The 25,984-nt window shown below is 37.3% G+C and overlaps 1 protein-coding gene across 3 annotated transcripts in view; it reads left to right on the top strand.

Annotated features, from left to right (window-relative positions):
* CSMD3 (CUB and Sushi multiple domains 3) overlaps positions 1-25,984 on the top strand; it is a 614,489-nt gene that overhangs the window by 217,421 nt on the left and 371,084 nt on the right. For all 3 annotated transcript variants that reach the window (XM_065668828.1, XM_065668827.1, XM_065668826.1), the window contains exon 6: positions 3,920-4,032. In XM_065668828.1, the coding sequence (XP_065524900.1) occupies positions 3,920-4,032 (113 nt within the window). The remainder of the gene's footprint in view (positions 1-3,919; positions 4,033-25,984) is intronic.

The raw sequence follows: 25,984 nt of genomic DNA, 5'->3' as shown, positions 1-25,984 counted from the left end.
CTAGGAAACCCACAGCTCTGAAAATACTTACTTTCATGCTACTTGAATATTTATATTTTAAATACTTCACAGAAGAACAATTTACAGGCACTTGCCCATCTTGTTGACCTATCTTGTTATCCAGAGATAACTGAAAATATCTACTTGCATGTAACATTTATTTGATATCTTCAACAAAATTAAAATCTTGAGTTCTTAGTTCAGACAGCAATAGATTTTTTTAAGAGGTAGAAGAGGGTTTATTTTTGGCTGTTTGACAATATATGTCACAGTGTCCTTGCTCTAAGATGATTAAATAGAATTTGGATAAAACATTTCCAGAAAAAAAAACCAACCAAAAAAACCACCACAAAAGGTGAGAGAATAAAGGGCCAGTACCCAAAATTGTCATGAGATAGATACTCACATTTGTAATGATTGCCATTAAGACCCATTAATCTCATCACTGGAATTGGAAACATAATGGATATTCATAGGTGTAGTCAACTTGCTTGTTTACTGTTCGACCAAAAAGTTAATGGTTACTTTAGTGTCTGAACCTCAGTGTAAACATCATACTAACTGGGTTGATGGAACAAGAGGGGTATATTAATTTAATCATTAAATCCTTCACAATCTTTCAAATTAAGCAACATATCGAGTATTCAGTTAGTTTTAGCTTTGCTTCTTTAGTGTGAATCTGGTTCTTTCTAAGCAGGTTTGGATTTATTAAATCAGAGACCTGAGTTTTAGTCTTCTATCCATGAATGAGTGTCCTTGCATCTGCATTGTGGGGTGGATCTTTTTATAAAAGATCTTCATTATGAATCTGGTTACAAGAGTTGTTTTATGGGATCAAGGCAATCATGAGGAACAAAGTAAAGGATGAGACATTTTTACTGATATGTTTCATACCAGGAAGCAAAATTAGCTGTAAGTAGTTAATACTTCACATTTGTGTTTAATGCACCTGCTCTCTAAATTAACCAAAATATAACCAAACCATCTAAGCCACTGCTGGAGTGCTGTTCTGTTGGTTAGGACCTGGTCTTTTGTAGTATTTGTATTATGCTATGGAAGTATTAAGCCCCACTAGCATGTATGTGTACATGGATAATGCATGATTAGTCTTATCAGAATATGTGATACTTTTTTAAATCAAAGCTTTCCATATAGCAGTTTTATTTCAACAAGCAAATAATGCCAATGAGAAGGATTCCACACAGCTGCAGTTGCAATCAAAACAAGCACTTAAGATTTCGGAGTGCATACATATGAGCAATGAGATCTATATACTAAGATGTAATTCTTTTTAGCCTAAAGCTTTGGTAGAATTAGAATGGATTTCAGCACTGCTTATAGAGGGGCTATCGACTGCAAATTCCTTTTTTGATCAATTCAATTTCTGTAAATCTCCTGGGTTGTGAGGAAATGCAGTAATTATACGCTTCATGAAAAATTTTGTGAAAAACATTGCTGTATATTTTTCCAACAAAAATGTTTTCTGTTTGAAATATTTTTGGACATGCTTAATGTTTGCTTCCATTAGCAGGGTTTGCATGCCTGTTACTTGACGATAATCATTCTTCAAGATTAAAATGCATATGTTTTCAGAATGAATCAGTTTCACTGTATCTGTGAACATTGTACAAATCAAACATTTTTTTAATCATTTGTGTCTTCTACTAATCCTCATTTATTTGGCACCTGACTGAAAAGAGGAAAGACAGTTCTGTCTGTTTTAATTTCTGGTTTAAGAGCTATAATTTTAGAAGATAATTAAAGCTAGTTTTGTACATGAACAAGACAGGTATTTCAAAACTACTTGTTAAGATTATAGCTAGCTGGCAGTGTGCACTTCAGATGTTAAAGTAAGTGTAGAGTATTTTAGGATATATCAGTATGTCTTCAGAAGAAATGGAGGATGCACACCATGCTATTAAAAAACCCAAACTGGTACTTTGCAACATAAAGTGGAAATCACATGTTAGACATTAGAGGGAGAATAAAATACTAATTGACTTCACTTGGACCAGTGTTAGCCTAAAGCAGATTTTTGAAAATTACCTTCTAAATAGCTCAGAAACGGAGATGGAGTCACAGTGTTGCAATGAATTGAAAGAAGATTTTTATTTTCAAAAAAATTAGTTCCTTATTTCTTCTGTAAACTGTGATTTACCCACAGTCACAAACCAAATATGATGCAAACACAAGAACTTCACTGACTCTAACACTTTTACTAAGAAAGGTGCATTATTTCAGTAAGCACTTTTTGTTTGTTTTTTTTTTTTTTTTTTTTTTTTGCATTAGATAACAGACTGTCTAGGGTAGTCATTGTTGACTACACATAGCGGTGAGATACTTTAAATCTCTGGTTCACAACTACTGATCTGAAGATTCTTCATGGACATTTCTAAGAGTTTATGAAAGACAACTGAAGAAGAGAAGCCTACTGTCTGTTACTTTTGCTATGCGGGTTTCTGTGCAGTTTGAGGGGATTGACATCTTTTGAACAATAAAAAGATGAGGCAGCTGCATTTCCTTTATGCTAGATACGGTGTTTTTCTTTGCATTTAGGAAAATATTGTAGACGATGCAGTTTAGATATGCTTGGAACAGTAGCTGGCATAGAAGTAGGTTGGACTGCCAATGCATTATGGTAATGGTGAACAGCTTTATAATTTGATGAGAAGATAAAGTGATGTGAGAAAAGGAGCAGTTATACGAGCAGAATAAGCATTCATTTCATGCCAGTCTCCATTATAAATTCTGTCAGTTTGCAAATCTACTTTCTGGGAACAATAACCTAGAAATCATGAACTGTAAAGATCAGATTTTAGGAACTGTGAATTTAGTTAGAACTCAGATGATATCAACATATGCTTAAGTTAGAATCATCTTAAGTATAACTTATAGCTGTCAAGGATAGATGTGTTAATGAATAACTGATGTAACAGGTAAACGTAACTAGGTAGATGCTCAGCTGCATCTAAAATGCCATTAATTTTCAAAGTCTGAGCTGGTCAGCTTTTAGCTCTAGGTCAGACTAAGCTCAAACGTAGGTCTAGGCACTGTATGACAACAAAGAAGCAAGAGCAAAAAGAACACTGACAGTGCTGCAAAGAATAAAAGTTTAGAGAATGCCACTGTTCTGTCTCATTGGAGCTTTCTTCTATTACTGGTGACAATGTAGTAAGTTTATTTTCAGAAATACTATTTAAAGAAAATGAGATGTCTAATAAGAAGTGGATTAGAGTAAAAATATTTACATGATCAAATATTTTGTTTTGATTTACTTTTTGCTGCTGGGGACAGGGAGGGGAATGAGTGAGTGTGGTGCTTAGCTGCTAGCTGGGGTCAATCCACAGGTCTCTACTCTTCCTGTAATTTTAATAATTTATTTTCAGATTCACTGAAATGATTATTTCTTATTTACCCTGAATTTAGAAAACTACTTGCTCTTGAAAAAATAGATGTCTGTTTTATAGTTTTATGTGTTGGCCTGCATAACCTAAGCTCTCTTGTTCCACATCGTGAACCTGAAAGTCACAGGGTATAATCCTTTTCCTGGTGCCCAAAGCAGTGTTCTGCCTAACCTGTTAACTGATCCAGATAGACACTAACTCTTTCTAGCCTGCGTGTCATGTGCTTGCATCATGGTAGTGCTTTTCATGACCAGTTATGTGACTGTGTGGTTTCTGGATTAGCACTGATTTGTATCCCACCACTTCAACATTGCGAACAGCCTTGTCTGTTAATGCTTGTAATAACATACTATTAATTGATGAATAAAAAGTCCTACATAAAGTAGTCAATGAATATATGTTTGAAAAAAGTTTCCCACACAAGAGTTTTATCAAAGCTTTATGAAAATCCACTGCTCTTCATCCCTGATAATTAATCTTTCAATAATATTTTTTATTTGTTTGTTTTAATTCAGGCTCTCTGGAATGAATATACCTCCTCCAGTTATCAGTAACAAAAACTGGCTCAGACTACATTTCGTAACAGACAGCAATCACCGATACCGTGGATTTAGTGCTCACTACCAAGGTACATTTAAGGAAATACATTTTTTTTTTTGTGGTTCTTTTTGTTAAAAAATCCTGTGCCTGAAGTCATAGAGGAAGTGGGAAGGGCCATTTAAAAAATCCTCATAAAGGTGTAGTTTGCATTTGCATAATGATAAATTCAGTTGTGCAATCTATTATATAAAATTTTGCAGTATGTTAGAGTAGGGGTAGTGTGTGGTTTATCTAAATACAGTTATAAAAAAATTACAGCAGATATCTACTTCACTTTATCTTATGCAAGTACTGAGGTGTTAAAATGATCCTAATATTTTGAAAGATATTGTGTAACAGATACAGAAATAATATTTTCATTATTAAAATACGTATCTGCATCTATGGTTGTATATGTCACGCTCGTAAAACAGTAAGTTTCTATTTACTAATGTGGCATTAATCACTGTTATCTCTTACTACCTGTTTCTGAAAGTATTGTGCTATTAAGGGTTTAATTAACCTATAAGATTCTTATCTACTGTTTTTATGAACAAGCATTATTTTGAGTAAGAGTGAAAGCATCTGAAGAACTAACTTGGGAATATCACCATTTGGAACAAGGTCATTCTAATGATGAAGTGCTAATGAAAACTGAGCTTCATTAGTGCATGGTAATACTGTCTGCTTTTTCACGTGCATAACTGTAAATAATATTTTTCAATATCTGCAGTGTGTAAATGGATCTTCAGGGAACAGTAACCCTTTTTGTGCTTTTGTGCTTTTCCATGTTTCTGATTAAAAAAAAATAATCATGGCATTCTGGGTGAAATTCAGTTAATGAATTTCTTTTACAGTTCTCTATAGGAATTTCAGCAAAGGAAGAGATGAGGTACAGAAACTTGTGGAGAATCTGATAAAATTAATCAACTAATGTAAAAATCGCAACTAACAAAACACTAGGGCTACTTTTTATGTAATTAGTCTTTTGTAATAGTAAATTTTTCACAACTCTGTGATTGCCTCAGATAACATATTCTATACAAGAACACAACATATTTGATTACTCTGTTAACAAATATTGTATGTTTCTGTTTGAACTTCCCGAGTTCACAGAAGTTCTGGAATGTGTATTCTGAGTGAATTTAGGTAAAAGGAGCCTTCCTACTGTAGCTCCAGGGCTGCTATAACTGAACAGCACTGACTCATTTTCTACATGGTATCCCTCACGCTGAACATGATAAACACACTTCTTTACTGGGAAATTACTAGCTTATGGGACTGTTAAGAGATATAAAGTACAAACTTTCTCTATTAGAGCCTAACTCAAAATTGAGAAACCACGTGATAACTATTTTGCTGGTTTATGTGAAGTAACTTGGATTGTTGAGATGTTAATTTTGAACTACTGGGAAAAGGAGAACAAACTATCTCAGATGACACACATACTTGGATTCCTGCCGAAAGTGTGAGGTCATAGTTACTGAAAGAGAACAGACTTTTTTTTTTTTTTTTTCAAAATATGTTTTTTGCAAGTCATTAAAAAACATGTGAGTTGGTAGGTGTGGAAAATTTGAATATGCTGTGTATCTTCTATTTGTCTTTACTATCTAAGTTTGTAGTGATTACATTATGGGTTTTTTTGGATATTATTTTGGTTTGCTAATGGGATATTGCATGTTTAAATTGTACTGAATACAAAGTTGTGAAATTCTGCAGTAGTCCACCATTCTTAAAAATGAAGAAAATACCTTTTACAACTCTTTAAAAAAAATAATGTAAGGAGTAAATAATTTCAGCATGTAAAACTATCAAAGTCCATAGTCCAGCAGGTATGAGCATTGAAAATTAACCTTGATAGTCTAAAATGGAAAAATACGTTGTCAGGTAATAGGGAGGAGTGGCTTCTGGGTTGATTGTAAGGTAAAAGAGTGTGACGAAATTAAATAAACATATAAAAATATTTCATACATTTAGACAAAAAAATAAAAAATATGCAGCACATATTTCCATTTGTTAAGAACCGATTGTGTTTTTTTCCAGTTAAAGACAAATTTAAGACTTTATGTAAAGACCATTTTCAAAGAGTAATTTCACTGTTGCCCTGAGTTGTCACAATAAAAATAAATAAAAGTTTTCTGAAGAATCAGGTAGAATATATACATCTGTCTGGTTTTTCTTGCATCACTTTTGGGAGGGTGTCTGTTAATCCTTTCAGTAGTCTGTATTATCACTGTAATAACTGTTGAAAAACTCATTCTTTCCCCTGACTTCCCTCCTTCAAACTTCATCTTTCCTATGTAGTACCACTATAACCAGAATTACTAATTTCTTACCACTTCATCTAACTTTTTTTATTCTATTGTTGCATCTTTCAAAGGATGAGTGCAAATTCTGAACTTCAGACGACTGCATAATTTTTCCTCCATCACTGCTTGGCACTTTCTTGGTACTTGCTCTTTTCAGCTCATCACTCCACTGGCTTGCTGGCTTTGTTTGAACAACTGCACATTTTGTGCAAGTATATTTGGGTGGTGGTGTGACCCAGTGTCAGTGAAGCTTTCCCACAGCCACTCACTCCAACGGGGCAGAAAATAAATAGGAAGAACAAGAGTAAGAAAACTCATTACTCCTCAGCTGTTGTCTTTGGTAAACCAGTCTTAATATAAAGCAATGAATTACTGGTTTGAGCATTGGGAAATAGTAAGAAAATTAGGGAAAACAACTTTCCACCGTTGCAGGCTTAACTTCATTCCAGACATCTCTTCTTCTTCTCCTTCTTCTCCTTCTTCTCCTTCTTCTTTCTTCTTCTTCATCTACTCCACCACAAATTACTCTTTGTCTTTTCAGTGATGTGAGATGTCAAGGTGTAGGCCAAGGTGTAGGAGTTTCTTTCTTCTACTCCTCATTTCTCACTCTTCTCCTCTATTGGTCCTTACTTACTAATTTGCTCTGCTCTGATGTGCATCGACCAGGGACCACAGCCTCTTAGAGGAAGAACCTGGTGCAGTGTGAGTTATCCATGGGCTCCAGTACCTTTGGGAGTATTACTGTCTCTGGAATGGAGTACTCCTGCTCTGGTCTTGTTCCTTTCTCTCAGTATTTACTGTCTTACCTGTAATTCATTTCCCCAGAGATGCCACAGATTCTGCTGCTGGGCTTAGTTGTGTCCTGTGGTGTGTCCACCGTGGAGCCAGCTGGCACCAGCTGTGATCAGTGTGGGGCAGCCCCTGACCTCCCATCACAGAAGTCACATGTGTAGTCCTCCCCACATCCCTCCTTGTCAACCCCCTGCCAGTCATACCAATTACAGTCTGAAAAATATTGTTTGTTGTTTTATTCAAACAAAATAAATTAAATGAGTTTTATGGCCACTTTTTAAGAAAGATATGAAATAAATCTTACTGTCTTAAATTTATAGAAATGTTTTTCTTTTAAGATTCTTCTCCACAAGGCAACTTCATATGGCCTAGATTCAGTGTAATATCTAAAGCTATTGTGGCCTAGACACATGAAAAGAAGACTAAAAATGATTCAATTAGAAATCTTAAAATCTAGCTACATATGAAAAAAACTAACAAACAGAAGGCCAAAGGTATTACATAATCTTTTATAAATGTCCTTCTAATTTCATTAGTTTTCAAATTTTGCCTAATTTTTTGTTTCAGGCCTTGCAAACACCTGTGACTGTTTAAATTGTCTTATACAGAACAAATGAAATTTACTGAGGTGCATGAAACTGTGGGAAATTCTCAGCTTCATTTAAATACGTTGTCATGCAGGTTATGTTTATTAATTTCTTTTAATGGGCATTCTAATTAACAAAAGATTTTGAATTACACAATTTTTAAACTGTGTTTGGTAAATGATAATTAAAGCACTTTATGTCAATTAGCAGAGAATCAAACTGTTTCCCTACCCAGGATGTGGATTATAACCAAGACATGCTTTTTCTTGCTTGTCTGATTACCAGTGTTTTAGCCCTTCTTTCTAGTCACTGAGGGTTCATTGTCATGATGTTTTCTGTCCTTGTTGCTTTGTTAAAACTCTTTTAAAAGAGTTAGAAACTGTTGGCTGAAGTAAAACCAGCGCTTCATTGGATTTTCCTGAAGCTGTTGCTTCAATGTTTCTTGGCACTGGCAATCCTCTCTTGCTGTTTCTAAAATTAGTCGTCCTTTTTTACTCCACCCATTTGCAGTTCCTGTAAAGGTTCCTTTCGCTTGCTGCTTTCTGTTGGCCAGTCTTTGCACTCCATTGCTTATGTATTAATCCATAATATTATCTAAGTAGACAGATGGAATTAAGTTATCTTCACCTCTTCCAGTTTTACAGGCTGGCTTACATAAACTTTAATATTCTTTATGTCAAGCATACCTAGACTATGTAAGGGGTTTTGGAAAAGAATTTTTCATTTTCTGATCAGTAAACATTACTTTAAGAATTTATAACTTTCCTGTTTTTTGAGATCCAGAATCCTTCCTCTCTCCATTTTTTTTTTCCCCTCCTCTTTTTAAGCTCTGGATGGTTTCAGTAGTAGCCCTGTACTTGCTATTTATTTCACTTGTGAAATCCATTTCTTAATTAGGTTTGCTTTCTTCCCCCTTTCCTCTACCGCTGGTTAAGTCATGTGCAAACTAATGTTCCTACTGTGAATGAAATAGTATCAAATATGTCATCTGAGTGCACAGTGGCATTGCCTTCCATAAGAATCTTTGCTTACAGAAAAATACAGATGAAGAGATGAAATATATCAATGAGCTTTTCAGAACAGAATAAATTTCAGCTGTCATGCTCATACTGAAATACATGCAAATTGTTACAATGCTTAATACTTCACAGTCAGCTGTGTAGAGCTGAAGGTGGATAAATGCCAGCCCTTTCAGTGTGTGATGCAATATAGTAAAAACAGATGTTGAAAACTTTTCTGTTTCTCTGCTTGATTTTCCATTGTTCTTTTCTTTTTCTTCAGTAATTTTGCATATGAATAGAAATATATCTTAACTCAGAAAGATTTATGGAGTTAGATTTTCTTAGATTATTTGTTGGTTTTGCTTTTGGAGAGAATGCAAAGCAATTGGCAATCAGGTAAAGAACAAAAGTAAGTAGTACTAAGATGCCTCAGAACATCATGTCTTCAGTAGCCAGAAAGGGAAAACAGGTTCAAAACTGTACACAGTGCTACTGCCAGAAGACTAAGAAGTCACAATGAAGTCCTATGTGAGATTCAGCTCCAAGACGCCAAAATGTACATTTCTCTGTATGGTAGCCTGTAGGTTTAAACACCTTTTGGTATCTAAATGACAATTAAAGTTTGGGGAGCTGTAGGGCACAGTTCTGCTGCATGAGTCTACATGCACACATGAAATCACCTAGCGTATCCAAGATACTTTTATGGCCGTAGCAGAAATGCAGAGGCTCTTCTGGCAGACAGACAAAGGTGTTGCAAAATGGTGTGTTGTGAAGTAACAAAACTGTATGAACCTAAGCTATGTATGGGCAACTGACCTAGCTAATCCTTTCAGTGCAGGTTGCAGAATGATTCAGTTGGCCACGTGGTAGGGGTTTGGTAGAGGTGTTCTACAGTAAATGAGACATCTGCATGGTGCTGGGAAGTTTACAGGAGACCACGTGTTGTGGTTCAACACAGCAAGCAGATTATCACCACACAGCTGTTCAGTCACACACACCTCAGTGGAACAGGGGAGAGAATTGGAAAAGAGGTAAAAAAAACTTGTGGGTTGAGATGAAGACAGTTTAATGGAACAGAAAAGAAAGGGAAAATAATGATAAAATAATATACAAACCAGCTGATTCACAATAAAGTGCTAACCATCTGCTGACCAGCCCGTCCCTGAGCAGTGGGCTGCCAACCCCCAGACAATTCCTCCCAGTTTTATTGTTCAGCATGGAGTTCTATGGCATGGAATATCCCTTTGGCCAGATTGGGTGAACTGTCCCATCTGTGTCCCATTCCAGCTTCTTGTGCCCCAGCCTACTCCCTGGCTGGGCAGCATGAGAAGCTGAAAAGTCCTTGATTTAGTGTAAGCACTGCTCAGGAACAACTAAAACATTGGTGTGTTATCAACATTATTCTCATCCTAAATCCAAACCACAGCTCTGTCCCAGCTACTAGGAAAAAAAAATTAACTCAGTTCCAGCTGAAACCAGGGCTGGAACCGGCGCACTGTGCCATTCTGGCACAGAAACTGGAAGACAGGGAAGAACTAATATGACAACAAAGAACATATAGGCAGCTGTTATGTCCTCTCCGAGACGTGTACTTTAATTAAAATACTGCATTCCACTGATTACATTGACTAGATTTGCATTTATTATGATAGTTTATATACCTAGTGCAGACTCGTAGACGTGGGTTTGTTAATTTCAGGTTGAATCTCACAATATAAGTTACTGAAATGGGTTTTTACTAGCAGCATGCTCATGGGCATGAGATTCCCTGGGAGAAATTAAGGTGCTGCATCACTTGAGTCGCATCTGAGAAGGCTGCTACTTAAATAAAGGCTGTACCTGCTTCTGCTCTAGGGCAGTATAAATAAGCTGCTGGTTGCATTAGTAATTTATTTGACAACCACTTAGTTCTAAGAATTGTAAATCTGTGACTTTTCAGACCCTGAATTCCTATTGTCAAAACAGACCATGCTACCTGGTTTTGGAATGGATGTAGGAAAAAGGAAAGCTCTTCATAGAGTGAAAGGAAATTACCAGAATTTCTCAGCAGATTCCCCACCCCGCCACTCCCCCCCCCCCAGCATAACAAGGACTTAAATTGCATATGTTGTCACACTAGTAAATGCTTTTAGTGGATTTTCATACTCACGGGTCTTTTAGCTCCAGTTCATCTTATACTGAGCTATGCTTTCTGAACAGATGATTTTTCACCTTTGCACTCTTGAGATGTCTTTTGTTCACGACTATATACCTACACAACGACAGTGCGCAGAAGGACATTGATTTTGCTGTAGTCAGGTCACAAAGGAGGAAAATTTATTTTTTGACCCTCACCCATTTTAAAGTATATATTTTTAGATTTCTCCCAATTACAGGTTTCAATAACAGCACTGTTGGTGGTTAGTTCAGTTAGTTCTGATGCTATATACAGATCCAGAAAGATTTGTTTCTAAAATTTTAATTCACTTTTTTCTACTTCAAATAAGATCATAATTCATTGAAAAAAGACAATAGAACTAGTGTTAAATATGAAGGCATGTTAGTTTGTGTTAATATTTAAATTACATCTGAAATAAATGTTAAGTGCTGCAGTAAAGAGTCCTTCCCATTTTTTAGTGATTCAACATATATATCTTCTTAATTTCATACTTGGCCTGAAGAAAAAGCTCTAATATTTTGTGTGCATTCAAAAATTTGAACATATTTGTTTAATTTACTATTCTACACATATCTGTTCATTGCTTACAAAAGAGAAAATGTCGGTGTTTTATATTTACAATGTTACTGACTGCAAGCAATTCCATCTCATAGAAGAAAAAAAAATAATTACTGAATTGCTCTTTGTTTCAATTTATGTAATACTTACAAAGGAAGTATTTTCTTTTCTTAGGTCAGTTTTATTGGAAGTTCAGGAATCGATAAATTGAACAGAAAACCAAAATTTCAAACAAAAAACAGTAAAATTGGATGTTTAAAATAAAAAATCCATAGGTAATATGAATACTCCTGGTTTATGGAAAGGAAGGTATTTAAAAAATCAATATGCTTTAAAAATTAAATATAATATATATTTTAAATATATATAACTATTATAAATATATATAACTATATATAACTATATTTAATATCTGTAATTATATAAATAGATGCTATGTGTGCACATATATCTTTAAATCCCCATATCTTTATATATCTTTAAGTCCCTCCCCAGCATCCCTATAGCCCCCCTTCAGATACTGGAAGGCTGTTATGAAGTCTCCACGCTGCCTTCTCCACGCTGAACAGCCCCAACTATCTTCATATGGGAGGTGCTCCAGCCCCCCTGATCATCCTCGTGGCCCTCCTCTGGGCTTGTTCCGTACTTGTTCACTTGTAATGCTAGTGCATAAATGGTAAAGTTTATAGGAACTTCAAAATACTCATTTTGGTAAGGTCAGAACATTAATACATTAACCTGTATATCTGTGGTGTGCTTCATGGCCATCAAACAGTGTAATATATTGCACTGATGATCTGTTTATATCAAGATGCTAAAACAACTGAGGTAAAAATCTGAGATAAAACACTTGTTTACATTCAGAATATTTAGTGGTATTGAATAAACTGTTGGAACACTTTGTTTCCCCTTTAAAAAATGTTGACATTCATGCTTGGGTTTTTTTCATTAAGTGACTTCTTTTCTTCTGCAGTGAAAATTATTTCAACATAATCAAAAGTGGTTAGCTGTTCTACTTAGGTTTTGAATAGCTTTGACTATTAAGTTTACTGGACACTGAAGGAGACAAACCTGAAGTGGTCTAGCTTTGAAAAACAGATTTTAAATGTTAAAATGAATACTTTCATTCACATCAGATGTGTTAGAATGATTTCTGCTGGATGATTTGCTCCGTTTTCTCCTGACCCCTCCCCCCACCCTGAATTTTAAACTCTTTTAATTTCTAAGAGGTAATTTTTAATTTTGGATTTTTTTTATTAATTTTTTTTATACTGTTAAGGGACACCCACACAATAAAAGAGATCCTTTTAGTAAGAAACCAACAACTTTATGTAGAGAACTAGATGATGAAATAACTGAATGTGGGATTTTTTGTGTCTTTCCTAGCATTCGAGGTTCCCATGTTCTTTATAATCAGATTGCATAAATTATTATGCAGAATTATCTCTGTCTCTATTTCTTCTTTTTGCTCTAAAGCCACAGTTGTTTGTTTGTTTGTTGTTTAGTTGATTGAAAACATTTGCAGTTCTGGTAGAAATCTTATCCACGTATCCTTGAGGATAAAGGTAGAGTGGTTATTTAGTTTAAATTTAATTGTATGAACAGGATAGCTATGTGAAATATAGTTGTTATGTTCTTTTATATGTTTTATATGTTTCTCCCTCCTTTTGCAAAGTGTCCCCCAAACTTCATTGTAAAGAAGGTGTCATATCTGTTCAATAAAAAGTTAATGTTTTAATGAGTTCTACTCCAAGTAATGAATTAAAGAATTTTCTGAACTGCCTTTTTCTTTTCCACCTACCCTTTCCTCAGTCAACTGATCTTTTTATACCTTAAAATATGGGCAGCTTTATTTGTGTACTGTATCAGTAGCTGTAACAGAAAGCTGAAAGAAATTTAACTTTTTTTCCCTATTCACAAGCACCTAGAAATTAATTAAACTTATATCTCCACTTAATGAAGTGTTTTCATTTAAATGCAGCTGAGGAAATAAACATGGCATACTCATGAACATTATTGTATAGAATATGTTAATCTGTGAAATCACTAATGAGTACCAAAGATACTTGGTTAAGTAATTTCTTCAGTTCTTCATTATATAAAATTTCAGTACCATTCATATTTGAAATAAAACTTTATAAGAGCCCTAAAGCTCTCTGAGAACCATGTTGGTCATACCTTCTCTGTTGCTATGTCTGAAAATTTCCAGAAAGACAGTGGAATAGCAGTGTGAATACTAAAGTGTTTGTAGCATTTCCTAAGAGTGATATTGGGGTTTGGTGTTTTTGTTGCTGTTTGGTTGGTTTTTTTTAGCTGAAACTTACCAGAAAAGTTTGGGTCTACAAGGTGGGTTTTGCACTGTGTAGAGTAGACTGAGGATCCATTAAAATGGTGTCATGCAGAGTTGGCTATAATTCCATTCAGTTATAATTTTGGAGAAGTTAAAAGTGAATGACATAAAATATAAGTTACCCTAAGAAGTAGCCTAGGTATCGTAAGATCTTAGGATAATTCAGGTTGGAAGGGTAGCTCCTATTCAGAAGAAGCTGGGTGTTGAGATAAAGCCAGGTTGCTCAGGGGTTTGTCCAGTCTTATCTTGAAAAGACCAAGGTTGGAGACTGCATAAAGTCTCCAGGCAGTCTGTTTACAGCTTGACTGTCCCCACAGGGTAAAAGTTTTTCCTTATATCTATTCAGGACTTCTCTAATTTCTTATTATTCCTCTTGTCCTTCCACTTTAAATGTATTGAAAAGCTCCTTTTAGGCCCCCTTGAAACAATCTTTGTACTGAACATGTTCAGCTCCCTCAGCTTCTTCTCACAGGGCAAGTGCTCCAGTCCCAGCCACCTTGGGGATCATCTGCCAAACTCACTCCAGTTTATCAATTTCTTCCCCGGGGCCCTTCCTTTTGGTGAGCCTCAAATAGGACATGGAACTAGCAAGTGCTAAATAGAGTTGGGGATAATACATTCCCTCTGTAAATCAGCCATGCTTCTACTAATACAATTCAGGATGGTGCTCACCAGGGCACACTGCTGGCTCACACTGATTTCTGTCCACCAGGACCTACATGGCCTTTTCATCAGAGCACTCTATTTCTAGTCAGACTCCAACCTTGCCTGCTGCCAAGGTTTGAATTTGCACTTGTTTAGTTTCATAAGATTCATGTTGGCCCATTCCTACAGACTGTTTTTCCAGAAAAAGACACTCTTTTTTATTCTGTTTCTCCAGATCTAGTTAGTATATCTGTTTTCCATGTCAAAACTGAAGTGGATACTAATGGAGGGACTTGCCTGATGTAATTCAAAAAGTTCCCACTAGAGTAGGCTAACACGTCTTTTGAGCCCAATCCAGGGTGCCTGAAAACTAGCTAAAACTAACATTTCTGCTTTTCACAAAGCTGGCAGAATTGCTTAGGTACTTCTGGGTTAGCTTATAGTACTGTGTTGGTGTGCTATGATATGTACAAATAGGTGTGAAAAGAATCCTTGACTTGAAGGCCATATTAAATTAAAACAGATAAAGCTGAGACAGATATAAAAGGGAACAGGCATATTGACTTTCTGAAAGTAGAACAGACTTCTGCTTTTTCTACTCTCCTTCATGTTTAACTCCTTTTCTTTCTCACGTAATAGTATACTTGGGATTAAAAATACCTTTTAATTCCTCATATATATGCCTAGTGTATAGGTGTAACAAACAGGCAAACTGTCTGTAGGTTTATAACTGGAAATACAAGAACAAAGGATTTCTTTTTATTTGTGTGCAGCCTGGTGCTGGGTAGCTTGACTTCTCATGAGGGAGATACATGTGCGCTTGCAGGCCACAAAGCCAGCCGTATCCTGAGCTGCATCAAAAGGCGTGTAATCAGCAGGTCCAAGGAGGTGGTCCTGCCCCTCTACTCTGCTCTTGTGAGACCTCACCTGGAGTATTGTGTGCAGTTCTGGTGTCCTCAAAAAGGACACGGAACTGTTGGAACAAGTCCAGAGTAGGGCCACGACGATGATCGGGGGACTGGAGCACCTCCTGTATGAAGATAGGCTGAGAAAGTTGGGGCTGTTCAGCCTGGAGAAGAGAAGTCTGCGTGGAGACCTCATAGCAGCCTTCCAGTATCTGAAGGGGGGCTATATGGATGCTGGGAGGGACTCTTCATTAGGGACTGTAGTGACAGGACAAGGGGTAATGGGTTCAAACTTAAACAAGGAAAGTTTCTTTTTAAGAAATTGACCTTTTGCTGGTTTTTTGAAGCCATTTGAGCACACTGTTTTGACACTTAGAGCAAACCGGTCAGTAGTACTTAAACTAAGAATCATTCAGCTTCACAATCACTCTAATGGAAATTTATTAGTATTACCTAACCTGGAAGAAATTCTTCCTGTTAGCTCTTGTGGAGGCTATCACAGTGTTGGTTTTGAGGATTTAATTGGCTTTTCTGTCAATATATCTGAGATTATTTATACAGAGGCAAAATATTTCTTTTTGTACTTGTCTTCGTACTCATCTTGTGTTAGAATTAATGTTGGTTTTATTTTATTTATTATTTCCTGGGGGACTGAATTTACTCGATACCTGCTGAAAATTCTCAATCACTGATATCCAGTAATTTTTTCTTATGTGTGAAATAAGATGCTTTGGAACTCTAGAATCGTTCAAAAGCTCTTGCCTCTGCAGACTCTCATAATGCCATTTCATTTAGGTGGAGGAAGTATCTAGAAATGATGGTAAAAACTGCTGACAGTTTTGACAGAAGCCAAACTCTAAGTAGGAATAACCAGACCCTAATGAGAGACACAGAACATGATATGCCATAAGCATCAGAACTTCATTTTAAAGAAAGAGGATGTCAATATTTTTCAAGACTCATGCAGAAGGTTTCTGATGTATTTCATGGTTAAATTTCTGAGAAGAGAAAGATTTGTAATGAATTTTTTGAAAACAACCCAATAAAAACTCCTGCCAGTCAGAAATGCTCACATAATTCCAGGATAAGCGTGCTTAGTACAGATTGGTTTCTGTCAATTTAAGTTTACATAAATCATTCTCAAATCATAGCACTGTATGACTTGATTTGTACAGGAGAAGATAGGAAACTTGTTTTAGAGATGCCTTTCATATTTTTTGCTGGTATTAATCCCAGTAACATTTGAGTGATAGTTATTTCATTTGTTACCTACTAAGGACCTTAAAATCTAAGGCCAGGTTGAATGAAGCCTTGTGTGGGATGGTTTAGTGTGAGGTATCCCTGTCCATGGCAGGGGGGTTGGAACTAGATGATCTTGAGGTCCTTTCCAACCCTAACTATTCTATGATTCTATGATTCTATGAATGGTACATTCCTGTGTAGAAAAACATACTATTTTCCGTATGTAAAACCGCAAAGAAACTCTTCTTCCTTTATTTAGGACTTTAATTTTTTTCTCAGGGATATTAAGAATGGAACATTACTCATTTAAAAGGAATAAAAATAAAATAATGGAAATAAATAAAAATGCAGACAGAAAAAAATCAGCTTACTGGCAGTCATAGCATCCCCAATAAAACCCTATACCTCAAAACCCCATGAGTTGTTGCATAACCCATTGATGTGAAGTTGGGAATTGTTGCCCTTAATTCAAGAGGTTTTAGAATATTCATATTCTAGTATTCATTATGGTGCTAGGAGCGTCTCAGTCTCATTTAGTGCCTCCTGCTTTCTTTTATTTCTTACTGTGTCAGTGATGGACCTTGGAATACTGTAAATTTAGTTTGTTGACTTTAGTTTCAGGTACTTTCTTGGAATGTATTTTTCCCATCTCAGTAATCTCAGTGGGATTCAGAGAAGAAAGCACATGGAAAAACCTCATGTTCTCTACAGTATCTTCTTGTTGGGTGTCTGATCCTGCAGTAAGATTAGTATGCTGGAAATAAGGGAAAATTCCATTTTTGTTTTGAAGTATCTTCATTTGAAAAGTATCACTACTTTCATAGAATGAATAAAAAAGAGTTTATATGCAGTATTCTTACATAATCTTTCTCTTAAAGAAAAAAAATAATTCAGAAACAGCCTAAATTCAATGCAGCTTCAGCCTTTAAGTTTTACTTTTGTAGAGTAGTGAAAGTAAAAGAAAAATTCTTCACAATATCTTTTTTTTTTTTTTTTTTTTTTACTTACATTCTTTGAAGTATCTCTTAGGTGGAAAGGATCCCACAGTATGTTACAACACATTAAGATCTATATCTGAGATAGAGAGCTTGCACTGATTTTGCATTTCAGACCCCTGATTCTGTGGACTGCTGTGTGTGTTTTTTTCCAAGTAACTTCCCCTAATATTAGTCCTGCTTTCTGGGTTTTGTTCCTTTTGTTGTCTGAAACCTGGATTCTAGTTCTGCTTACCAGGACCTCTTTGGTTGGCTTCATAGTCTTAGGATATGAATGTGCCTTCTAATGTAGCTCTTTAATAGAGGTAAAGAAATTATTGAAAGCAGGCTCCTACAAGGCAAGAAGCCAAAAAGTCATGCTTTCTGGCATGACTAGATAATTGGCAAATGCTGCGAAAAATACTGAGTTTTAGTTTTTGAATGGAAGAATAGCTTTTGTGATTGAGTCCAGGAATCTAACTGTCCTTGATTTGGATAAAGCAGAAATTTCCGGAAAATTATGCAGACTTGAAAGGGTATTTCACCATCTCAGCAAACTTAAAAAATATTAATAACTTTCTACAAATTTAATTTTTAGTTTTGAGAGTATTCTTTATAGTGAAAGTGACACATGATCTTAGAGAGATTTTTCCAGTGTCAGCTCTGAGATTTTCTGGAAGATAGAACTTGTATCCAAGAAGATGATTGTTACAGTAGACAATTTGATTTGAGAGTATGGTATTTTTATAAGAAAAGGAAAAAGTGGAAAAAGTATTCAGAGCATGTGTTATTCCAAATTTCTGATTCATATATGCACTTCCAAATAAATGTGATTCTAATTTAAAGAATATATTTTTTTAAGACACTTCAACATATCAGTATTAAAAAAAAATAAACAGGGATGTTGGTGAATATGTGTATAATTATCTGATGAGAAGGAGTGATAAAGACTGAGCAAGAGGGAGTAATGAAGATGAAGCCAGACTGTTCTCAGTGGTGCCTAATGAATGAATAAATGGTAATGGGCACATATTGAAATATGGGAAATTCCATTTAAACAGAGGTAACCTTTTTGCTGTATGTGTGGTAGAAGAAAGGAACATGTTTCCCAGGAAAGTTCTGGGAGTCTGTATCCCTGTAGGGTTAGAAACTGAACATGGACCAGGCACCATTTTCAGCAACCTGCTATGTTGATCCAGCTTTTAGCAGGTGGGGGGGGACTAGACAATATGCAGAGGTGTCTTTCAACTTCAACCATTCTGCTTAAGTCTGAAGTGCTCAGCTGTGCTGAGCAAAGAGTCATTTCAAAGGTTGATCTTACTTAGTACTGTCAGCTAAGGAATGTAAGAAGTATCCATCTGCAATTTCTGAAAATCAAATTGCCATACTTTTAGAGATGCAAATATATCTTTCTCCTATAGAAGATGCTGCTTTGTGAGCATTTCTTTGTACAATATAATACGCTTCTGGGGAAAGACATTTACGGTAACCGAGGAAGCTATTTTGGATGTTAGTAACATTTTGGCTATTAAAAGAGAGCTCTTTCATTACTATCATTGTATTGTGGTACAAAATTGTCGGAAATGCTCATTAAGGCAATACATATGTACCACTTCAAAGAATACTTTTGATCTTAGAATCTTAGAATCATAGAATAGTTAGGGTTGGAAAGGACCTCAAGATCATCTCGTTCCAACCCCCCTGCCATGGGCAGGGACACCTCACACTAAACCGTGTCACCCAAGGCTTCATCCAGCCTGGCCTTGAACACTGCCAGGGATGGAGCAATCACAACCTCCCTGGGCAACCCATTCCAGCTTGGTGTCATCGGCAAACTTGCTGAGGGCGCACTCAATCTCACTGTCCATGTCAGCGATGAAGATGTTGAACAAGACCAGTCCCAACACCAGTCCCTGAGGGACACCACTCGTTACTGGTCTCCAGCTGGACATAGAGCCATTGACCACAACTCTTTGTGTGTGGCCATCCAGCCAGTTCTTTATCCACTGAGTGGTCCATCCATCAAATTGATATCTCTCCAATTTAGAGAGAAGGATGTTGTGTGGGACAGTGTCAAACGCTTTGCACAAGTCCAGGTAGATGACATCAGCTGCTTTACCCTTATCCATCAGTTCTGTAACCCCATCATAGAAGGTCTCCAAATTGGTCAGGCAGGATTTCCCCTTAGTGAAGCAAAGTCTGCTCTTTTGAAGTCCAGGGCAGTGAGCTTGGTACATGCTCTTCTCGCTGTCCTGGGGATCTCAAATTCAACCATTTATTTTAATGTCTGAGCATTTAGCTTAAGACATCTTGTAATTGTTGGCTAACGAATCACTGGGGGCATCTCCTGGGGTAGCTTTTCTTGAGGCAAAGCTTTTGTTTTGCACTGGATGTCTACTTCATAGCTTAAAAGTTCAGTTACTGTCCTCTTGATGCTGACAGCACATAATGTTCTGCATGAATATCTTTCTGTAAAGTTTAAGTGGATTTTGAATCAGGTTCTATAGTGAAGGAACCTTCTTCCTTCACAAAGAAATGTTGTCATCTCACTTAAGACTTGACCTTTCTTTAAAAGTATTATTTTTTAGCTTGTCCTGACCTTTTAGATGAACTGCCAAAATAAAAGATGGTCCAGTGTCATTTATAAATCATTCAACTTTGCATTACTTTATAATAAACATTTACTCTGTTTAGAGATAAACTTCATTTATTTATTCTGAGAATAAGAATTGAGAGTCAGAATAAGGGAAGAACAGCTGTTGTTAAATTTAATGCTTTGCATTGTATTTTTCAAGTGATTAAGAGACAGTACTTGTCTCAGGACACAGCAAGAGCCAATGGCTCCCTGAGGGCTGGTGAGCTGGGGACCGCAGGGAATCTGCTTGAGGGCCACCAGTGCCAGCCACCGCAGCCAGTGCTGGTCCCACTGCCCTCAGCCAGAGTTCAAGGCAGGCCACGGGGCAGCTGGAGGCTGACCCAGCCCCAGGCATCGGGCACTCCTATGGGAACAGGGACAAGCCAAGGCCAGGGAGGGACAATAGCCCAATGTCTGGGCAGGTTGGGGGACCAGCATGGCTGTGGTGTCACCTGGACAGGGAAGATAGCTCCAAGCTAGGGGTCCTGGACCCATAGGCATGGGTGAGGGGAGGCTTAGGGGAGGCTGAGCAATGCTGTTTAGGCCTATTATTGCTCTCATAGTCCCAACAGCCAGTAGGAGTACTTACTTCAGGGGTTTAAGATACATAGAAACATAATTTATATTTAGTATACAAAACTTCAGATCTAAAGTTAGTTGTATTGTAATGCACACGGACGATGCAATGTTTGACATAGAATTTTGTTATAGCTGAAGGGAACACAATTTATATGGAGTTAACAATTTATTGTTATTCCAGTTGAAGTTTTAACAGTCTGGTAGTATGGTACAGTCTGGTAATACAGAAAAGCCTCAATAATAATAATATACTTTTAAAAGTTAAGAGCTGCCTTCATACTCTCCTCTGTTTTTCTCTTGTCTTATTTTCACCCTTTTCACTGTGCCCCTAGGGTGGGGATTATAATGAACTGACAGCATCCAAGGGTCTGTGTTGGAGGAGTTTGATATTCATGGGGGTGATGGGATGGGGTTCCTCTTCAGTATTGGAGTTCAGTTGTTTCTTTTATATGTTTTCTTAACACAGGCTGCTGCTTACTCATTTTTCTTTACTAAAATCTGAAATTGCACATTAGCCTCCCTCAGCCTCAGTAAGTATAAAGGGCGCTGCTTGTTATGCAGTGACTATGTAGCTTTATCAGAACTTAACTGTATGCAGTATTCTCAGAGCACAACAGTACAAGCAGGTCATGAAATACTTACTTGACCACTGCAAATTATCAAAACTAGTGAAAACAACCTCAGGCCAAGGCAAGCCTTCATGGGGTCAACACTAGTACTGTAGCCTTGTATTATTAATGACAAAGTTACGCTTATTTGGTTACAGTCTTCAGAAATACTGTAGTATTCTATGTTAATTTTGCTAGGCATGAGTATCATGGCAGTCAGGTGAAGTTCCCGACAACTGGAAAAAGGGAAATATAACCCCCATTTTCAAGAAGGGGAAAATGGAAGACCCGGTGAATTACAGACCAGTCAGTCTCACCTCTGTGCCTGGCAAAATCTTGGAGCACATTCTCCTGGAAGTCATGCGAAGGCACATGAAAAACAACAAGGTGCTTGGAGACACCCAGCATGGCTTCACTAAGGGGAAATCCTGCCTGACCAATTTGGTGGCCTTCTATGATGGGGTTACAGAACTGATGGACAAAGGTAAAGCAGTTAATGTCATCTACCTGGACTTGTGCAAAGCGTTTGACACTGTCCCACACAACATCCTTCTCTCTAAATTGGAGAGATATCAATTTGATGGATGGACCACTCAGTGGATAAAGAACTGGCTGGATGGCTGCACACAAAGAGTTATGGTCAATGGCTCAATGTCCAGCTGGAGACCGGTAATGAGCGATGTCCCTCAGGGATTGGTGTTGGGACTGGTCTTGTTCAACATCTTCATTGCTGACATGGACAGTGGGATTGAGTGTGCCCTCAGCAAGTTTGCCGATGACACCAAGCTGTGTGGTCCAGTTGATATGCTGGAGGGAAGGGATGCTCATCCAGAGGGACCTTGACATGCTTGTGAGGTGGGCTGATGCAACCTTATGAAGTTCAACCACGACAAGTGCAAGGTCCTACACCTGGGTCGGAGCAATCCAAGGCACAACTACAGACTGGGCAAAGAAGAGATTCAGAGTGGCCCTGCAGAGAAGGACTTGGGGGTGCTGGTCGATGAGAAAATGAACATGAGCCGGCTTCGGTGTGCACTCGCAGCCCAGAAAGCCAACCGTATCCCAGGCTGCATCAAAAGGAGCGTGACCAGCAGGTTGAAGGAGGTGATCCTGCCCCTCTACTCTGCTCTTGTGAGACCTCACCTGGAGCACTGTGTGCAGTTCTGGTGTCCTCAACATAAAAAGGACGTGGAACTGCTGGAACAAGTCCAGAGGAGGGCCACGAGGATGATCAGGGGACTGGAGCACCTCCTGTATGAAGATAGGCTGAGAAAGTTGGGGCTGTTCAGCCTGGAGAAGAGAAGGCTGCATGGAGACCTCATAGCAGCCTTCCAGTACCTGAAGGGGGCCTATAGGGATGCTGGGGATGGACTCTTCATCAGGGATTGTAGTGACTTGGGCGGGGAGAAACTTGATGAAATTTAACAAGGGCAAGTGTAGAGTCTTGCATCTGGGGAAGAACAACCCCATGTACCAGTACAGGTTGGGGGTTGACCTGCTGGAAAGTAGCGAAGGGGAAAGGGACCTGGGGGTCCTGGTGGATAGGAGGATGACCATGAGCCAGCAATGTGCTCTTGTGGCCAAGAAGGCAAATGGCATCTTAGGGTGCATTAGAAAGGGAGTGGTTAGTAGGTCAAGAGAGGTTCTCCTCCCCCTCTACTCAGCCTTGGTGAGGCCGCATCTGGAATATTGCGTCCAGTTCTGGGCCCCTCTGTTCAAGAAGGACAGGGAATTGCTTGAAGGAGTCCAGCGCAGAGCCACAAAGATGATTAAGGGAGTGGAACATCTCCCTTATGAGGAGAGGCTGAGGGAGCTGGGTCTCTTTAGCTTGGAGAAGAGGAGACTGAGGGGTGACCTCATCAATGTTTACAAATATGTAAAGGGTAGGTGTCAGGATGATGGAGCTAGGCTTTTTTCAGTGATATCCAGTGATAGGACAAGGGGCAATGGGTGTAAACTGGAACATAGGAGGTTCCACGTTAACATCAGGAAGAACTTCTTTACTGTAAGAGTGACAGAGTACTGGAACAGGTTGCCCAGGGGGGTTGTGGAGTCTCCTACACTGGAGATATTCAAGGCCCGCCTGGACAAGTTCCTGTGTGATGTACTGTAGGTTACCCTGCTCTTGCAGGGGGGTTGGACTAGATGATCTTTTTAGGTCCCTTCCAACCCTTGGGATTCTGTGATTCTGTGACAGGACAAGGGGTAATGGGTTAAAACTTAAACAGGGGAAGTTTACTTTGGATGTAAGGAGGAAATTCTTTCCTGTTAGGGTGGTGAGGCACTGGAATCGGTTGCCCAGGGGGGTTGTGAGTGCGCCATCCCTGGCAGTGTTCAAGGCCAGGTTGGATGAAGCCTTGTGTGGGATGATTTAGTGTGAGGTGTTCCAACCCCCCATGGGAGGGGGTTGGAACTAGATGATCTTGAGGTCCTTTCCAACCCTAGCTATTCTATGATTCTTTGATTCTAAATGATACAAAAGATGTGCTTGAGTATTAGACTTGCATCCTTTCCCTGCAGGGATCATATACAGATTGATACTAAGGTAAACTGGCAAGATACCTTTTCTGCAAGCTTGTCTGCCATTTACATAGTAAAATGAGCAACCTTTCTAGGAACTTCATGCTATTTCTAACAAGTACAGATCTGTTTAAAAACAGAGAAAAAATAATTAGTTCCTAAAATAATTTTCCCTGTAGTGAAGATTAACGTGTTGGATAAATCTTACAACTCTTCAATTACTTTAGTAATCTTTAGTAATAACTTTGTATCAAATAGCTCCATGATGCCTAACATTGGATTTAAATAGAAAATTCAGGCATTTAGTCTGCTTAGGGCAACAATTAGATACCAGACCTGGATACTCAAGATCAATGTTAAAAAGATTTTTTTGGTATGAAGAGTAAATGAAAGGCAATTATTACTTATTTTATTATTCATTATTTTTCCATACATCTAAACTTCATTGAAAAAAAAAAAAACAAAGTAGAAGATTCAGTCATAGCAATATATAGTTCCAGATTTAGGAAGTGTTGTTCTCTCTGGAATTGTATATTTGATTTATGCATGCTAGTTTACTTGCTATAGCACTGAATGTATATTAGACAACTAATATTACTATCCCTCAGGCAGTAAAAGGAAAGTGTGAATGTCATTCTGGTGATAAGAAATGAGAGCACTGCAATATAATGGTGTCTAGACAGCTTTTGGAGTCTTCACTATTTGGATAAATCCAAGGTTCATTGCCTTTTGAACTGAAGTCTAGAAACCTGGTTTGAACAACATTTTTTCAGTCATATATTTTATTAAATTCACAGTTTTGTTTCCTTCCTGAATATCTGGAAACTGAAAATCAGTTTGGTCAGAAGAATGTTTTCTGTCAGCCATTTATACTGACTTTAGATTCTCAAATGTATATATGCATTTTGGATTCTTTCTTTTCTATTACTTTCTTGAAAATCAAAGAAGAAAAAGTGTAATTTGAACTTAAGAGCAGGCAAAATTACTAGAAATTTACGAAGAATAGAAAAGAGATATGTAATTCAATGCAATTTTGTAATTTCACACTCTTTAATTTAGTGAATGAATTGCTTTTTCTTAAAAATTTATTTGTTTAATCCTGCTAAAACATTATTTTGTCATATCTTAAAGAATGGCAGCTAAATATTAGTAGTTAATTATGTTAACTTTATTAAAAACCCAAACCCAATCTTAAATCATGCGTTAATGTATGTTGACCAATTGCTAATACTTTATCTTGTATAAGCTTGTGGAACTGCAAGAGAAAAACAATACTGATTTAACAGGATACAACTGCAACATCTAAAATCTGTATCTTAATCTGTGATTGAACACAATATGTTAACATATCACAGAGCTCGATTCTAAAATGAAAGCATGAGACTCAGGTGATCTTGTCTGAAATGAATTGATTTTATTAAGAAAACATTTATTTCTAAACTGCATAGAGATTCAAATTAAGATATATAACAAGAATTTCATTTGACTGATTCTGGTTTCCAACGCATGAATTACTTTTTTCAGGAGAACAGTTTGTAAAAGTTACTAAATTTTAATTTAATATTGGCACATTACTTACATGAATACATTTCGAGTGTCTGTCCTGATTAGAGAGGGAAAACACATTGCTTTAGTATTTCCTGTTTAAAGTCATAGGCTTCTAGAAGGGAAGAAAAAATAATTTTCGATGAAAGCATTTTCATTGTATTAGATGCCATTTTTTTTTCCTCAGGTACTTTGCTGATGAATGCTTCTGCAGAGTGGGCAAGGGTATTCATTATCTCCCCACATTATTTTATTCCCTTAGGGAGTACTTGTAAAAAGTTAGTCCATTAGATTAATTTAAGTAAGAACTTCCACTAGGAGTTTATTTGGGGTAAAGTTCCTTTGCTATCATGTTTACAACAAGAACCCTGTGTATACTTGTAGCATATTGCATATGCAAAGTGTGTGCATCTAGCACAGATTCATAGTCTATTTTTAAAGCTTTGTCTCAGGCAAATGTCAAAGGCTCTTGCCTCTTTACTGAAAATGATCCTGGAATCAGGAGCAACATCCACTCCTTTTATAAATAGAAAGGCTTATGGGTCTTCCATATGTTTGTGTTATCCAAAGATTTAGCAGTTGCAACACTTTTG

This window comes from Lathamus discolor, chromosome 2 (genome assembly GCF_037157495.1).
Source record: "Lathamus discolor isolate bLatDis1 chromosome 2, bLatDis1.hap1, whole genome shotgun sequence".
Classification (NCBI taxonomy): Eukaryota; Metazoa; Chordata; class Aves; order Psittaciformes; family Psittacidae; genus Lathamus; species Lathamus discolor.
The sequence above is the reverse complement of the archived record's forward strand: the minus strand, read 5'-3'. Positions and strand labels throughout refer to the sequence as shown.